The sequence below is a fragment of the Lygodium microphyllum genome, chromosome 5, assembly GCF_053477565.2.
Source record: "Lygodium microphyllum isolate KBCC chromosome 5, Lygodium_microphyllum_v1.1.10, whole genome shotgun sequence".
NCBI classification, from domain to species: domain Eukaryota; kingdom Viridiplantae; phylum Streptophyta; class Polypodiopsida; order Schizaeales; family Lygodiaceae; genus Lygodium; species Lygodium microphyllum.
The window spans coordinates 105,269,185-105,286,522 of NC_141139.1; the positions used below are offsets into that span (position 1 = coordinate 105,269,185).

The 17,338-nt window shown below is 40.4% G+C and overlaps 1 protein-coding gene across 1 annotated transcript; it reads right to left on the reverse strand.

Moving 5' to 3' along the window:
• Window positions 1-9,781: 9,781 nt before the first annotated feature.
• LOC148036243 (uncharacterized) lies at window positions 9,782-13,880 on the reverse strand. Its single transcript, XM_087678259.1, has 8 exons — window positions 13,277-13,880; window positions 12,354-12,558; window positions 12,184-12,274; window positions 11,920-12,065; window positions 11,567-11,810; window positions 11,361-11,465; window positions 10,882-11,266; window positions 9,782-10,503 (listed from the first exon to the last, which is right to left on the reverse strand). The coding sequence occupies exons 1-8, from the start codon at window positions 13,578-13,580 to the stop codon at window positions 9,995-9,997; spliced, it is 1,989 nt and encodes a 662-aa protein (XP_087534385.1). The 5' UTR covers window positions 13,581-13,880; the 3' UTR covers window positions 9,782-9,994.
• Window positions 13,881-17,338: the final 3,458 nt, after the last annotated feature.

Sequence of the window (17,338 nt, forward strand, 5' to 3'; positions counted from 1 at the left end):
TTAGAATATGTTGGTGGCTTAATTGAATCTTAAACTCTTGTTATGAAAGAAAAATCTCCATTTTATTTGCTTATCCCTTCGCATATTAAGGACTTTCTTGAAAGGAATCTTTTCTATGGGTAAACTTAAAAGGAAGTTTATTTTATATGTTATGTGGTATCATAAACTATTTACAATACTAAAGTATGGGGGTGAGTTGGGTGAAAAGTGGACGAATAATTGTTTTGATGGCTTGAGTCAACGAAATGATGGACCTAATTAGTTGCCAAAATGGACCTAATTGTTTTTATGGCTTGAGTCAACGAAATGATGGACCTAATTAGTTACCAAAATGTAAGTTTACAGACCCACATAAATTCCAACTTTGGGGGATTGGATTAAGGGTTGTGCTTCATTTTTTGAAGAAAAAGCATTAGCATCCATGAACTAAGAGTTTACTCTTCCTTATTTATTAATATGGCACATATTACCTATAATATGGAAATAAGGGGGGGGGGGGGGGGGGAAGGGGGGAGGTTTTAACAAAGGAAAAAAACTTTACAATTAAAATGATTTATCATGCCAAGAACCGCTAGCTCAACTAGTAGTGAAATGGTGTCATTAACCCAAGGTAATAGGTTCCATTCTTATGAGTAGTAGTGTGGCACCTTATATGATGTATGACATAAGAAAGTGAATATTGCTCAAGTTGGTTGGTCACCAAGTTGGATGTTCTACTCGGATCACTTGTAAAAATTATGTGGTCAAGGGTTTGGTCAACCCTTGACTGCAAGCATTGATGTAAGACCCAATATTCAATTAGTTCAAAAATCTATTCATGTGTAAAATTATTCATCATTCTATTTTTTGTGGTTGACATCTCTAGCCATCGATCGAATTGAGTGTCAACTCATCAGATTAGACTGATCATCACCCTTGTATGCATGAACAAAATAAGCCAAGATACTAATTGTCCTTGCCATCATTGAGATGAGAGCCATCACTCATTCATTAGGAGAAGGTAGGGAGGAGTTGAGAGAGAGAGAGAGAGAGAGAGAGAGAGAGAGAGAGAGAGAGAGAGAGAGAGAGAGAGAGAGAGAGAGAGAGAGAGAGAGAGAGAGAGAGAGAGAGAGAGAGAGAGAGAGAGAGAGAGAGAGAGAGAGAGAGAGAGAGAGAGAGAGATGAAATCAACCAACATGCCACAAAGAAGGGCTATATAATAGCCTAGCTAAGGGCATTAAGGGTTACATTTTTTGTTTCTGGCAACTTGCCAATACTATTGAGTGTTAGAGAGGGAGGGGGAGGGGGAGGGGGAGGGAGGGAGGGAGGGAGGGAGGGAGGGAGGGAGGGAGGGAGAGGGAGGGAGAGCGAGAGAGAGAGAGAGAGAGAGAGAGAGAGAGAGAGAGAGAGAGAGAGAGAGAGAGAGAGAGAGAGAGAGAGAGAGAGAGAGAGAGAGAGAGAGAGAGAGAGAGAGAGAGAGAGAGAGAGAGGGAGAGAGAGAGAGAGAGACAGAGGGGAGAGAGAGAGAGAGGAAGGAGATGCCTTGCTGCTATCATAAGCTTTTCCCCAAATACTACCTAGGATTATTCCTCTTCTTCAAGATAAAGCTAGAAATAAAGAGAAAAGCTTTGACCCTTCTCTCATGGCTCCCATTACTCTTCTTTATAGCCATCCCCATCCTTCTTAATCATGTTACCATGCACAAGCCCATCATCTCCAAGTCTCTATGAAAAGTCCTCCAAGGGGGTGGAGAGAATCAAGAAGAGAATCTTGGAAGTTTGCAAAGAAGATTACTTACAAGGTCAACCTTTGCTAACATTAGTGCAAGGGGGAGATAGTGTCCACTACAATGGGTCCTCATCTCCATCAATCTTGTCTTTTGTGTCAAAAATTTTATGGAGCTATTCAACATTTATGAAGTGCTATTTTAAAGAATACTTGAGGAGTAAATGAGATAAAGTTAAAGGATGAACATGGCATGGCACCTACGAGGAGCATTTCTAGTTTGAGACATGCAACCAAAATGCCATTAACAACCCCAATTGCTACTCAGACTCATCACGTGCCCTCACATTAAGTTGAATAAAATAATATACAAGTAAAATATGTAACTCAATTATTAATGTTACCTAAAAATTCTTATCAACCATTATATGAGGTTTGATTGCATGGCTAAACTATCTAAAAAACTTGTAATAGGCATGGCACTAGGGGGATTGAACATGCACTTGTAATGCTAGGATAAATTGTCTATCTTCTAACAAAAGGGAAATAAAGCTCTTTGTATTACTTTGCTATTAAGTACTACTTTAAGAAAGTATCACTTTGCTAATCTCAAAAGGAATCCCTAACCATGTCTCTCTCTTTGAGAGTGAGAGATATCCTTATGTAAGACCTCAACCTGGAAAGGGAAGAATGCCTAGATTCCCTTAAAAGGAATTAAGACAATAACTAGAAGTAAAAATTCACCAAGTTATGGTCCGAAAACATGGGACAATATATAAAAAATTTAGGCTCTAAGTGATTAACTTTTGACTTGAAATATGGGATCATACTTTCCAAGATTTTTGGTAACCCTAGGATGGGACTAGAAAAAAGCTGGTCTTTAGATGTTTATGCATTGTAATTATGATAGATAGTTAAATGTACACAATCAACTATTATGCTCTCATTTAGAGGAGAACGTATGATTTTATTATCCTAAATTGGGAATGCATGAAAGGACTTGTTTTGAAGTGTTAGAATACCATGTTGTGCTAACTTTGAAAAAGAGACGATTTCTTAGGTGAAAATAGGTTTTTTGCATTGTCGTTGTTTGATATATTGAAAGTTTCCCTAAGGGGAAGAGTTATACACGTTTTGAGACATTTTGGGTGAGCGTGCACAGGTGGATCACCTCCATGATTGCAAAATAGAAAAGATGCCGGTAAAGGCAAGAAACCCATAAGGACATTACTAGATACATTGGCCAAAGGTTGAGTGGTGTGAAGGCCACCATGGAAGGCAAAGTTTGCTTCTATGCCTGCATGTGAGTTAGGGAGGCTCTCAACACCCCATGTTGGACCTAGAATAGAGATAGAAGACCTTCCTAGTCTAACCTCTACAAATGTTAGAAGACCCTATTCTAGATGAAGGGTGGATTGTGTCAATGACAATGGACATAGATATCCAAGTGCTTTGGATGTGGATCTCGGTGTAAGGGACGAAATACTAGATTGGCATTGTACCTTGAAGAAGGTACGGAAAAATACATTGTTTGCAATTGCTTTTCAAAAAAGATTATTTGACATTGTCTTTGTGTTTGCGATTAAATTATATAAATGAACCTTGTGCCTAATGGATTAATTAATTGAATTAAATATACTAGGTAATTAAACAATTAAGAAAACTTGTCATTAAAAAGGAAGCAAGAGGGTGGATCCCCAATGGATCCATCCTATGGTAGGGTAGTCTCAACAGGCCAAGAGGTTTCCCTCAAAATGATAGAATATGAGTAAGTAGGAAGGGCCAAAACATTGATCATCATAGAAGGATTATCTTAGAAACTGACTTTGTGTCGTTTTAGGGGGCCAAGATGAGACTTTGCCTTATGGGGAGAGGGGTCAATGCAATAGCTCCCCTCATTTCTCACCCTCTTTGAACCAAGTGCTAACCTTCAATCTAGCTAAATTTGCACAACCTATTGCTAGGACTGATGCTATATACATTGTTAGGTGATCTTAGCATTATTTTGAAACCTTATTTTCAAGTCAATCCTCATGAGAATGGGGTAGACCTTCTCTTGGAAGATAGACTCAAGCAACCCTAGGCAACAGAGTCAATGATATTTTAAAGGAGTTTTGAATGGCATCACCTAGGATGGACTATTGAAATCATGCCATCAAGGGAGCATTAGGTAGGCATGTCACATTACCTTTAAGATGATCTCATCTTTCTTGCAATATAGAGTTAGGTTTGTAGTCAACTAGTACCCTTGTATTTAAAAGGGTTGAGGTCAATGGTGTTGACTAGGAAAATCATGGATCTAGCCATCTATCAAAAGGTTCCTTATATGATTATTGGGTACCTCACAATTTCAAACTAATAAATCCTATGCAAATATAAAGTAGGTTCCACACTTCTCTTTATTATCATAGTGTTTTCTTGTTGGTAAAAAAGGTCTCCATATACTCTTTGGTAAACAATCGAGGTAACAACTCCTATACACTAGAGTTGTTGGTTACATCTAGACTCCTTTTAAGTAGCATGCAAGTCTTTGTCACAAAGTTAGTTGGTGTGCTAGCTTCAAGTTGGAGACATTGAAACATGGAGCTATATCTATACTAGCCACACCTTGTCTTACCATGTCAAACCTGTCCATATTCCTAGAATATAATAATATTCTAGTCTAAGAAGAAGAAAATAAGATAGTTGACATATCTTCCCATGCTAAAGTATTATGAATCGCATGGTGGGGGGACTTGCTTGAGCTGTTGTGCCTAACACACACCATACATAAGAGGAAGCTCACTCATCTAACCAGGCGATCCATCATCATTGTCAACACGTATTGAGCTTGCCATCTCAACACTCCCCCTCAAGCTCAACTGTATCTCTATAGCTCCAAGTAAGCATTGAAATTTGCAAAGCTTCTTTGCACCCCATGCCTTTATGAAAATGTCAGCTATCTGAACATGTGTGTTGACATATACTAAGTCAATCTCTCCTCAAGTACCTTCTCTATCACAAAGTGGTAGTGTACCTTAATGTGTTTTTAGTATGGAACATTAGGTTCCTAGCAAACTGTGCTACTCATGTTGCCATATGGAATGAAAATTGGACCATCTCCCTACATATCCAAATCACCCAATAACTTTTGTAGCTATACCACCACACATGCTACCATAGTAGCACCTTTGTACTCATCCTTTATACTTCATAAAGCAAAGTAGGTTGCTTTTTGCTACTCCACATAAATCTTGTACTACCAAGAGAGAACATGAATTCGATGGTAGATCTTCTATCAGACATGCTACCAGCCCAATCTGCATTTTGTGTATCCAAATACCTATACATCCTTAATTGCCTTATAAAAAAGTCCATAATGCAAAGTGGACTTCACATATCTTAATATGTGTCTAACTATATCCAAATGAGGCTTTCTAGGCATATGCATAAATTGACTGATAAGGCCAATATCATAACTCGACTATGCTCTATGTGCTTGCTTGAGCCCATATGCCACCTTCTTTAATGTGCACACATATGTAGGATACTATAAATCCTCATAACTTGTTGACTACTCCATATACATCTCTTCTTGCACTGCTTGCAGTTCACCATGCAAGAAGTCACTCTTTACATTCAATTGTTGTAAACTCCAACCTTTAACTGTTGCCAAAGTAATCATACATCTTACAGTTGCAATTCTAATAACTGGATTGAATGTCTCTTCATAATCTATGTCATATATTTGAGCATTGCCTTTTGCAACTAACCTACCCTTATACTTGCTATAATACCATTTGCATTATGCTTAATTTTGTAGGCCCACTTATAGCCAATATCTTTCTTCTTATGCAATGGTACTAGATCCCAAGTCTTATTGGCCTCTAATACAACTATCTCCTCATCCATTGATGCATCCCAATGAGCATGAACAACAACTCAAAACAAGCGGACCCAACATCCTCAATCACTTTTACCATATAAGCATAATGGTGAGATGCATAACCTTCAAAACTAAATCTTTTAATGGGTATTTAACCCCACTAGAACTATGTACTGCTAGATCACTCAATGGAGCCTTTAGATTACCATGTGCTATATGTACACTTGGTGTCTTGATTAAGAATACCAAGCTAATCGTCCAAACTCTCTGAACCACTTGAATCTCCATTAAACCCCAAATGACCAACAAATGCATCATTACCATTTGACACTTTCTTCTTCCCTTTGTCTTTATGTGCAACACTAGTAGATGCTCCTGAAGATGTGAGAGTACTCCTTAGTCTCCCAAACCAAGGGCTAATTGTAGATGTAGTATTAGATGATGTCTCTAGTCCACTAAGGCTTCATGATTCTTACTTTTCTTTCTACACATAACTATCATAATCATCATCATTATCATCCAATGTACCATTACTAGATGCATATCAAGTACTCATCTAAGGCTTCTTAATTCTTACTTTTCTTTTTGCACATAACTATCATAATCATCATCATCATCCAATGCACCACCACTAGATGCATACTAACTACTCATCTCATCAAAAATAATATCCCTACTCACTTTGAACTCACTTATGATAATGTTATAATAGAGATACCCTTCTTGCTCTCTAAAGAGTAGCTATTGAAAATACATTTTTCAGCCTTTGGATCAAGCTTCTTTCACAGCTCATGTGACTTATAATTAAAGTCTTTCACAAAAAAACCTTTAGCATTAAATCGAACTTGCAGCCCTTGCTCTACCATTTGGCCAACAAACACTAAATTCTTTGTGATGGATGTCACATGTAATATATTTGATAGACTCTTTGTCCGCCATCATGCAAGGATAAGGAAACTTTTCCAATATGTGAAATTGGATGGCATGAATCGTTACCTATCTGCACATAACTTGGATTTTGTAAATCTTGCATCTCTCCAAACCATTTAGCATGGCTGCTCATATGATTAGATATGCTTGAGCATACCATACATAATCACGTGCATCCTTTCCTATAACAATATTTATCATATGTTGCATAACAAACAAATGCTTATTTTTGTCTTCATTCTATCGTAAAGATGATGCATAGTTTTCTTGCTACAATTAACCATTGTGAATATCATCCTTCTTAGCATAACATTGGGCTACAATATATAACCTATTTTGCCACAATAATGATAAACAATACAAGAATTGCTAGAACCTTTGTTCTATCATTCACCTCTTTCTCTAGAGGTCCTCCTTTTCCTAAAGTTTCCATGGTCTCCTGAAATCTACATTCACTAAACTACTGATTTAGCCTGTTTTGTTGGTTACCACTAGCATGTTCCATACCACTGCCTCTTAAAGATGATTTTCCATATCCTCTTCTTGAACTTGAGTAAAATGATTGGATCTATTCACCACTTCTTTCACATGATTCACCTTGCATGTTGATCTCTTTGTCAAAAACTGAAAATGATCTTCATACATATATAGAAGTGACAAATGATTTTCAAGCCTTCTCACTATTAAGGCCACTTAAGGTAGATGAAACCAAATCATCATCACGAAGCATTGCATCAATAGCTGCTAAGGCATTTGCAATGCTTCTCACTTTCAAAACATTCTCATTTACATATGCATTTCCTTTCTTCAAAGTATTTAACTCTTGAGTTAAATTTCATGCCTCTATATTTATTGAAAATATATTCTCAAAAATTGTCCAAGCTGCATGTGAAGTTTCTACATATTTGATATGCCTTAGCATAATATTATCAATGAATACTGATAGCCAATACATTACCTTTTTGCCTTTTGCATTTCATTTTTTCCATACCTCTAATTCTTTTGCAATCGTGCAGGATTACTTAGCTCTGGCTCCTTTTACTTCACTTGAAACGAACTCGTAAATGCCTTTTCTATAAGGAAGTTTGTCGCATGAAACTTTTATGATAGGTAATCATTCTTGTCTAGCTTATCAATGATGGGGTTTCCATTGTTTTTTGCCATTTTTACAAAATTGATACAAAATAGCAAGTCTTCTGTGACCTTTTACAACAAGTGCATTACAACACACCAAGTAGCCTCTTTCATCGATTGCTCAATAGTATATGTAATTTGCAACTTGTTTGTAGATAAAACTTGTGTTTACTTATTAATACACACTTCATAATTTACAGTTTCAAAATTTATAACCTATATGCTTTGGATTGACACAATCAAAATTATAGTATAGCTCGAAGCTATTGTCTTCAGCCTTGTGGGTCTAAAACGGGGCCAGGAATAGCCTCAAATGGCAAAAAAACCAATGATAAAGTCCTAAAGGGTTTATTTATAGAATGTGTAGTGCTTTGTTTGTACACTAAATCTCATATCAATCTAAGATTTTCGCTTTGCCTTGCTTCCGGTGCCTCCACAAGCACTATCCAAAAGAAGAGTTAAAAAATGAGAGAGCTTCTTATCCATTGCTTGCTTGCTCGAATCTTTGCTTCTTCTCCTTCACTTTAGCATTCAAGACCAACATCTCTTAGTGGCGCCACTTTGATGCCATGTCACGAATCACGTGGTGGGAGGACTTGCTTGAGCTATTGCACCAAACACACCATACACATAAGAGGAAGCTCACTCAAGAACACAAAAAGAGAGATGAATGCTAAAAAAATTTCTTGTTGTACATAAAGTATAGATAAGATACAACATAAATGAAAGTGGCTTACAAAGTCAAACAATGCATAATTGACTATACTAATTGATTGGTGATATAACTATGCTAACTATAGATAGGTGCAATAAACCAAATATAACAAGTGATAAGTTAATGGCCATATGAGCATCATAATGATCACCACACGTGCTAAGCATAGACATGCAGACCCATCTAATCAAGCGATCCATCATCAATGTTTACATGTGTTGAGCTTACCATCTCAACATAAAGCACTCCATTACCTACAATTTGATTTGGCCAAAAACATAGATTGCCAATGAGCAGCATTAACATGTGAATAGCATATACTATTATGACCGTTGTTGCTATTATGATTATTATTTGCTATAGATTATCATGAATTATTGATATCCTTGAAAATATTACGAGTGTAGAAGGCTTCTTCCAATGGCCATTGGTCGAGCTGACAATTTACATAAATAACAAGTTCTAGCTCTAATCCAACAACCACTATATTAATACCTCTTATTTTTCTTAAGAGTGATAAACTTAAGGATGATATTTTAAATCCTAACAACAACCCCACGTAGGAAAAGAGACTCTTAGCTTGTTTTTCCATATATTGTTTGGCATCTTGAGCTTCTACAAGGGAGGGGCCACTTACCTAGTTGGTGCAATTGGGGGCAAGGTGCTTTGTTGTGCAAAAGCTTATGATGCCGATATTCACAATGTAGGAATTATAGTGGAAACTTGTTTGAAAACTTCTCATGATAGCCCTTAGTGGCATATGTGACAAGCTTTAACTTTAAAGCTCCTTAATTCAAAAGACTTCTTGCACTTCCATTACTCCCCTCTACACAAAACGTGAAACACCTCTCCTCAATCTCCCAATATGCTATAGATTAATTAGTCCCCTATTACACCTTAGCATCCAATATCAGTACTAATCCATCCTTCAAGTAGCATCATTCTTGTATCACTCCCATCTTTCCAAATATAGGGAAACCACACATATGATCCTCCCTTTTCTCAACTCATCTACATTTTCAAATAAATATCCTTAGATATACATTGAATCGACTTGAATTTGTGACTTAACTTGGAACAAAACATTCTTGAAGTTAGAAAACACAAACCATTGTGGATAGCTTGATTTATGTAAACTAACTTTAATTATATTGTAAGTTATTGTAGCTCAAATAAGCTAGACAAGCCTAGGTAATTTGTATTTTCGTTGGCAAATATATGCAATTCCTTCAACTAACTTACTACTTATTACATATGCCTAGATAAAAAAGGATCTTACGAAGGGAATTGCTCACGTGCACTTGTGCACTCTTGTTATATTCTAACAATGCTCAAATAGCAAAAGTTATATCATAGTCATACAAGAAGAATATGCAATACAAAATTGGTATTCATAAAAACTTCTTATTCACAAGAGAATTAGAGAGGTCTCTTGTTATTATGTTAATAGGTAACATTGCCATGACTAAGTGAACCACACTTGTGGTGCATAAGGTGTGCTTAAGAGAATGTTAAATGGTGGTAGGCTATACATTACAAGGGGAATGAATACAAAGGCCAACACTAAGTAAGTAAGTGCTGAGAATGTGGACCCACCTTAAACTTGAAACCAAAGGTCCAACAAATAAATCACCTTAAGCTTGTGATCACTCATGGTAGTCATGGCCCTCTTCTTTCTTTCCAACTCCAGTGGTCAATCCAAAGCCATAGGGGAAAAGTGGGTCATAATGAGCATCACCCACATTCATGGGGAGCTGCCCTACAGTCTTGAACCAGGTCCTGGGAGACTTCCCTTGGAAGTCATAGTCACCAAACAACACATCGGCCACCCCTTGCCCTTCACTCCCAGGCAGCCATGCTGCCACTAGGGCCCCCATCACAGGCAGATGGGGCTCCACCACCAGTGGCCTCCCTGATATCAGCACCACCACACACTCCACTGACCCACACACATTGTGAACGGTGTTGATGCTATCTTGTGGGATGGTCAGATTATCATCATCCCCTGCTATCTCTGCATATGGCATCTCCCCCACCACGACCACCGCATAAGAGTAGCCGCCCCCTGCCACCACGCCTGCATCGGGTGATGGCTCATACACCACCTGTGTGGATGGGCCGACTGTGCTCTTGATGCCATCAAGAATAGTAGTCCCTAACCAACCAAAGGACGGCAGAAAACACAGTAAAGCTCTTGTACAATGATGCATCTTAATAAAGCAAGTCACGCATGTTGAAACAGTTATTATTCAAGAACTTTAGAGAACCTGCTCAATCATGTGCTACAAGTGTGGCATACACAGCACATGCTTTGATTCCATCTGACTTGCATACTTAGATAAATAGACATAAAAAACAAAATGCCAGCCAAACATGCTTGGCATGGGACGTTATTAGTAGACTGTTATGCTTGCTACCTGACATGGATGATTTGATGAATAGATGTAATACACATGAATACATAGCACATGTTCACACAAAGGTTATCACAGTAAAGAAACCATTTACTGAATAGAGCTTTAGTATTATTCACCCAATGTAGTGGCGCCACTGCTGCCCTGCCAGCTTATAGTCCATCCTCCACATTGCAGGCCTATGTCGTTCGCATGGCTTCCTGCAACAAGGATCTTAGGTGCAGCCTTGTCGAGAGGCAACATGGTACTGTTTGGACGTTTGCCATTCTTTAAGAGAACTAGAGACTTGCGTACTGCTTTCCTGGCAAGGTCCCTGTGCTCTTGGCTTCCAACCACATCTATCAGAGACCTGTCTGCCATTGGCTTCTCAAAAAGACCAGCAGTGAACTTAACCCGTAGAATTCTTCGCACTGCATCGTTGATCCTGTCCATGCTTATGAGCCCAGAAGTTACTTGACTAGTGACTTCACTGATGAATGCTGTGTAATTGTAAGGGGCCATCACCTATAAGAATACCCAAGAGAGCAACAGTGCCATGGCAAGTCAGTATTAAAACAAAGGTGAGATGAAACCGCAAGGTAAGTGGAATAAAACTAACCATGTCAATGCCAGCATTTAGTGCCACATTCACGCTGTAGCTATAGTTTGCATCAACAGGAGTTGTTATGCGGTCAAGTGCTTGCCAGTCAGATATAGTGAACCCCTACACAGAAGCACAGGTAGACATCAGCATCTATCACTCTTGATGTACTATTTCAAGACCTCAAGGAATCTGTAGAGCAGAATGAACCCTGCTATCATCACCTTGAAGCCCATCCTATGCTTCAACACATGACTGACCAGGAACTTGTTGGCACTCATCTTCGCCCCATTCCAGCTCGAATATGAGATCATGACAGTTGAGACTCCATCTGCAATTGCATTGTAATAGGGGGCCATGTGAATTTGGTGAAGATTGCTGTAGGAATCCATTGTGTTATTCTCATCTATTCCATGGACGGTGCCACCGTCCCCTACGTAATGCTTAGCACAAGCAACAACGTTTTTGCTGCAAAAACACGCAAAATCAAGCTGAAGGCCATTAAAGGGGCTCAATAGAGCTTCTCAGATACTTCCGAAATATTTTCCTCCATAGCCCTTACGCTCAGAATCCTTACCTTCCTCTAACATATGGAAAGCCTTTGGGGTGTCCTCGTGGTGGGCTTCCTTGAAGCCCTAAAATTGTCTGTGACATATGCTCCACAAGTTTAGGATCCTCGCTGTAGCTCTCATAACAGCGGCCCCATCGAGGGTCTCGCGATACCTGCACATTCAAGCTGGAAATCAGCCATAACTTTCACCCCTCAAGACCCTACGGCGAGTTGGGAGGCAATCTAACAACGCAAAAGGATTGAAAGACGATCATCAGGAGATATTTGTACCGCTATACAAGGAGCAAAGGCGTAAGGTATTCCAGTAGCTCTGACTTCCAAGGCAGTTGCAGCACCTATATGCTTGGCTAAATGTGCATCTCTGTGAAAGGAAGCTACTCATTTGGCTTTATGTTAAAACATGAAGCAGTTCTGAAAGAGACTGCATTAAGATACCTCACCTGGTAGCTCCTAAGCCTATGTTGTGGGGGAATATGGTAGCCCCATGCACATTGTTGTGGCCATGCACTGCGTCGATCCCATATATCATAGGAATCCCGAGCCTTGTGCCCGAGGCTGCTGTTTGGAAGCCATCAACCATATCTGCCCACTCACTGACTGATGCATTAGGAGCTGGCGCACTTCCTCCACCACTCAGAATGCTTCCTGAAAGAAAAGTTGTGGTTCGAGCAGTTAATCCCCCAAAGCAGGAGTAAGAACATCACCAAATAAGCCCATCAGATGGTCCACCAATGCAAGCCTAACCGCTACTCGGCTAATGTATGCATGATTGGTAAGGCATCCAGATTTGTTAAGTTTCATAACAGTGCAATAACATGGCAAGGCTTTTAAATGCTAGATTGCTATACATTGAGCTATGGAAGATGGATTACGTAAACAGCAAGAATTGCTGGACGATATGTTCAGCTATGCTGGTCTGTAGATGCCTTACTAGCTGGATTTCACAGTGCTCAGTACAGCTTCCTTTAAGAGAATGTAGCTAACTTTAAATGCTTCCGCTCAAGAAGAGTTTACAGGACTAAGGTCTTGAAAACTTCGCATTAATGAAAAAAATCATGGATATATATGGATCTTTCAATTTAAAAATGCAAATTTCCTAATAACATCACAAATTTGCTAAATTACAGATTCCATATTTACGAATGAAAATCACTGATGTAAGTGACAGAAGAATTATTTGATATTTCCCTGGCATGAGCTTGTTTTTCCTATATTGTTCAACATCATGATATAATTCTTCTCAGGAGGCACCACACACCTAGCTAGGTCCCTCCCTCGCAGAACCTCGTGATATTGCCATAATTCACAATGTAGGAATTGTAGTGGGAATTTGTGTAAAACTTCTTAGTGATATAGGAAGTACCGATGAAATAATCTTGGACGACTGATGCATTGGCAACACTGCGCTCAATTTGGGTCATCTGGCCAATCTTCTCTGCAAGGGACATGCGGCCGAGGAGGTCCTCAACTCGGGCCTCAACGGTCTGTGTGGGATCTTTGTAGATGATATGCACGGAGCTGTGAGAGGGCTGCTCCTGTCCGAAGACAGGCTGATGGTGATCGGAAGCCAGGCTTAAGGACGAGAGGAGGAGGAGGCAGAAGCCCATATTGATGCGCCATCGGCACGGCGGCCGAATACTGCAACGGTCTGATGCAGTAAAATTCATGGCTGGGATTGCAACAGAGAATTAGGACCAGAGAGAGAGAGAGACGTGAGGCTCAATGTCTTCTGCAATTGCACCAAAGAAATAGGTGCAGGTGTGCCCTTATATCTGATCATTGAGTTTTTTCTCAGACTGATTGATCCTGCAAGGGTATGAAAAAATCAGGCGCAGATGTGCCTTAATCTCACAGAGTTAGAGGATTGATCGACTCATGAGTGGGTTGATTGATTGATTGAGAGAGAGAGAGAGAGAGAGAGAGAGAGAGAGAGAGAATTGTATAAAAGGATGTTGATGCTTGTCCTGGGTATGGCGTTTCTTTCCTTCTTCTTTCTTAGAGAGTGTGCTTAAAAACAGATTTTTGAAAACAGGCCGTTGAATTTTCTTGCGTCGGACCGACATTCTATGCGCATTGCGATGTACACAGCGCCCCGGGCCGGGGCGCTAAGGGTCGTTTCACACAAGGTCGGCGAACCACAAACTAATCCTCGAGAGATTTAGCTTTTCGAATGTCAGCATATTCCCCATGAAGGGACCCCCATGAATCCGAAACGGATCAGTCATTTTTGCATGTTAGGTTGTGAATGTTCCAAGAGCATAACTTCACCTCCCTAGAGATCAGTACCCTCTCACCACATATAATACCGTTTATCCAATAGCTCATGGGCTTTAATGGGCACAAAATAGTTGTTGTCAACCTATGGAACCCTTGCAAGTTGTTTGATAGAAAGCTTGCTATTGTTTTTCTTGACCTTGCCTTTACCATCATGATTTTTAGGCAAGCTATTTTCCTTGTTACTTTGTTTGCTATTTGAAGCAACTTTCTTCTTGACTACAGGGTCCAAAGCTTTGGGGTTGAGGCCTCCCCCCTTGACACCACCATTCCCGTCTAACGAGCTAGTGGGAGTCTCCTCTTTCCTTCTTACTTCTTGAGTTGAGACTTTCTTTGATTCAAGGTTACCAAATGCCACCTTCTCTTTCTCATCTCCCACTGCTTGTGTTGGTGTTGTCACAACCATCTTATTGGGGCGATTTTTGTGCAAAGTGTTGTTTTTGAGATTCAAGCTCATGATCACGAACACCAATTCTACCTTGACAGTTGTAGTCTTAGGTATCGTCATCTCTCATGTGTGTCCAATAAATGAGTTGGAGACTCAATCGTAGTTAGTGACATGGTCAGGTAGTAGACTAGACTGTTAAGTGCGTGTGACTAGACTCACTACAAGATATAGACCTTATACCAACGTTTAAAGCGACGAAAATACAAACAACAAAATTTGCCCCCGTCGTCGCAAAAAGCGTCGTTATTGACGATGCCATAGAAACGTCGCTATTGGCATCGCTATATGCGTCGCATATAGTGACGCAACTAGTGAATTTGTGACGCGCATAGCAAGGCCAATAGCGACGCGAGCAGTAAGTTTGCGACGCAAATAGCGACGGTAACAGGGAAAAAAAAAATTTGTGGCAGGGCAACAAGCTGCCCTACCACATATAGCACTGTGTGCTGTATGAGAGCCATACAAAATAGTTTATGCACTACTGCATACAAAGCGCTTGCAAACAAAAAGAATGTATACTGAAATCATAAAACTGATACATGAAATAAATACATGATCGCATAAAATGTGATTGGTACAATCATGAAAGGATATCACTAATATATAGAAAATGTCTACATAGATCAGGCGACTAAAAACTAAAGGTGTGTGAGCTCTAAGGATCCAAGGGCGAGCTAGAAATCCTCGTCCCCCGAAAGCTTGTCCCGCCACAAAGGAGCATCGAACGGATTCTGCTGAAAAAGAAACAACATATCAATTCACCATACAATAATGCATTCAATATCTCATGGTAACTATGGACAAGAAAGATGAGTGACTTACAGGGCCGCCGCATCTATACAATCAGTCAATCAATACATTGAGACCGTGCCTCTCTGCATATCGAGTCTCAAGGCCTTGTGGATTGCGATTTGTAATGGAGTGCTGCAAAGAAAACAAAATGCTAACTGTTAGAAATATGATTGTCAGTACAAAGAATATTTCAAAAAAACAAATAAGCAAAACAAAAGAGAAACTTACAAAGTCCTCCAAATATGTCATGTGGCCGCCACTCCCAAGATGATGGACCACTCCGGCCTCGAGTTGTGCCCTCGCCGCCTCCCGCTTGCTGACTCCAATGTCGTGGCGAATCTGTAGCCTCCTCTCTCAGTCGGCGCCGCCAATCGTCTGCATCTAACCACTCGGGCTTTGCAGCCCCACTCTTGATTGCCTTGCATGCGTCGGATCGTCTATGTGACATGTATGCACGCATGCAATCCATCATCTAGCCCGTAGAGAATCTATCTACTGCGGGTGGCACCGGAAACTCCTCGTGCAAGGATGCTACTATGTAGCCCTTGCTCCCCTCCGGTATATTCTTCCAATGATCCAGGACGTTGTGCCGAAAAACTTATTGGCACAACTCTCTCATGCGAGCCATCACCCTCCTCCCCTCATCATTCATGATGATGGCTTCTGACCTACTATCAACCAGGTATCCATAACCCCTAGGAGTCTGCCTAAGATGGGTCCTCTCCCATCTCCATCCACACTCCTGGGCATATCCAGGAGACCCCTCTACATTCGGTGTACCGACGGGGGTAACCTCTCTCTGAGTGGCACTCAAAGGGGTGCCACCTGCTGACGGCTGCACAAAAGCCAGAGTAACTGGAGTAGACGTCCCCCCAGGTGTGACAAATCCTGGAGGTGACGCAGCTCTAGCTGAACGACGAGACGGAGACACCACATCCGTGTCTCCACACAGCAGCACCCCCTGATCCCGATGCAGTCCCTCCCTTTGGCCCAAGTCGTGAGTGTCGAGATTTTCTGCTCGAAGCTGAAGCATCTGATCGCGCTGAAGCAGATCTAGCAGAGCGCCCTGACGAAGAACGAGACAGCTCCTGGTCTGCCATCTCTCTGAATCTCGTGAGCTGGTCTGGAGACATGCATGCCATCATGTCCTGAAACTCCTCATCTCTCATCCCTCGACTCATCCTGAAAATGTCACCTGCACAGATAAAAAATGGTGTTAGAATAATCAATTTAAACTATAAAAGCACAGTAATATAAATCATTTTTGAAAAATCCCTCCTAAAATGCATATCTTATGTACCTTTATGGAAGATCTAAACAACGAATTGAGTAATACAATTCTCCAAGAATGAAGTATTCTATGGTCCCATGTTAATCTCCTGACACAACTCTACATACACTGGAAGGTCGATAAACATGTTACCACAAAAGAACGAGTCTGCCTCGTTCTCAAAAAATTCTTGGACTACTATATTTCTATCATTGTTAGCCGATGCGGGCTCCAAGCTTGCGGTGGCCTCCACCCCTTGTAATATCGACCCCTCTATTTGCATATTTTCTTCATCTATGCCCGGAACATCGCTTTGATCATATACTCTCGCACTTCGAGGAGTTGAAGGTATAACATACCACCATCGAGGTTGTTGAGGGTTTGGATAGAAGATTACCTGTTCACAAACATGTACAAAGTGAGTTCAAACCATTGTGACATAAACCATGTCGTATTACAATTAGCAAGCAAATGACTCTATGCACCTGTTCACAATGGGCCGACAACACAAAGGTGTCGCGCAAATCCGTCCATTTTTTTTCGGAATCTATTTCGAGAAATCCAGATGGACCTCATCGAACTGTTGCTCCAGCTCCTCCAAGTACCACTTTGAACCATTACACATCGAATAGTATCATGGA

Bases quoted from the DNA above. Each gene is read 5' to 3' on its own strand.
- LOC148036243 (XM_087678259.1), bottom strand. From the start codon at position 13,580: ATGAATTTTACTGCATCAGACCGTTGCAGTATTCGGCCGCCGTGCCGA. The intron at 11,811-11,919 runs GTAAGGATTCTG...GTGTTTTTGCAG, and splicing joins TTTCCATATGTTAGAGGAAG to CAAAAACGTTGTTGCTTGTG. The intron at 11,466-11,566 runs GTGATGATAGCA...GCTTCTGTGTAG, and splicing joins AGCATAGGATGGGCTTCAAG to GGGTTCACTATATCTGACTG.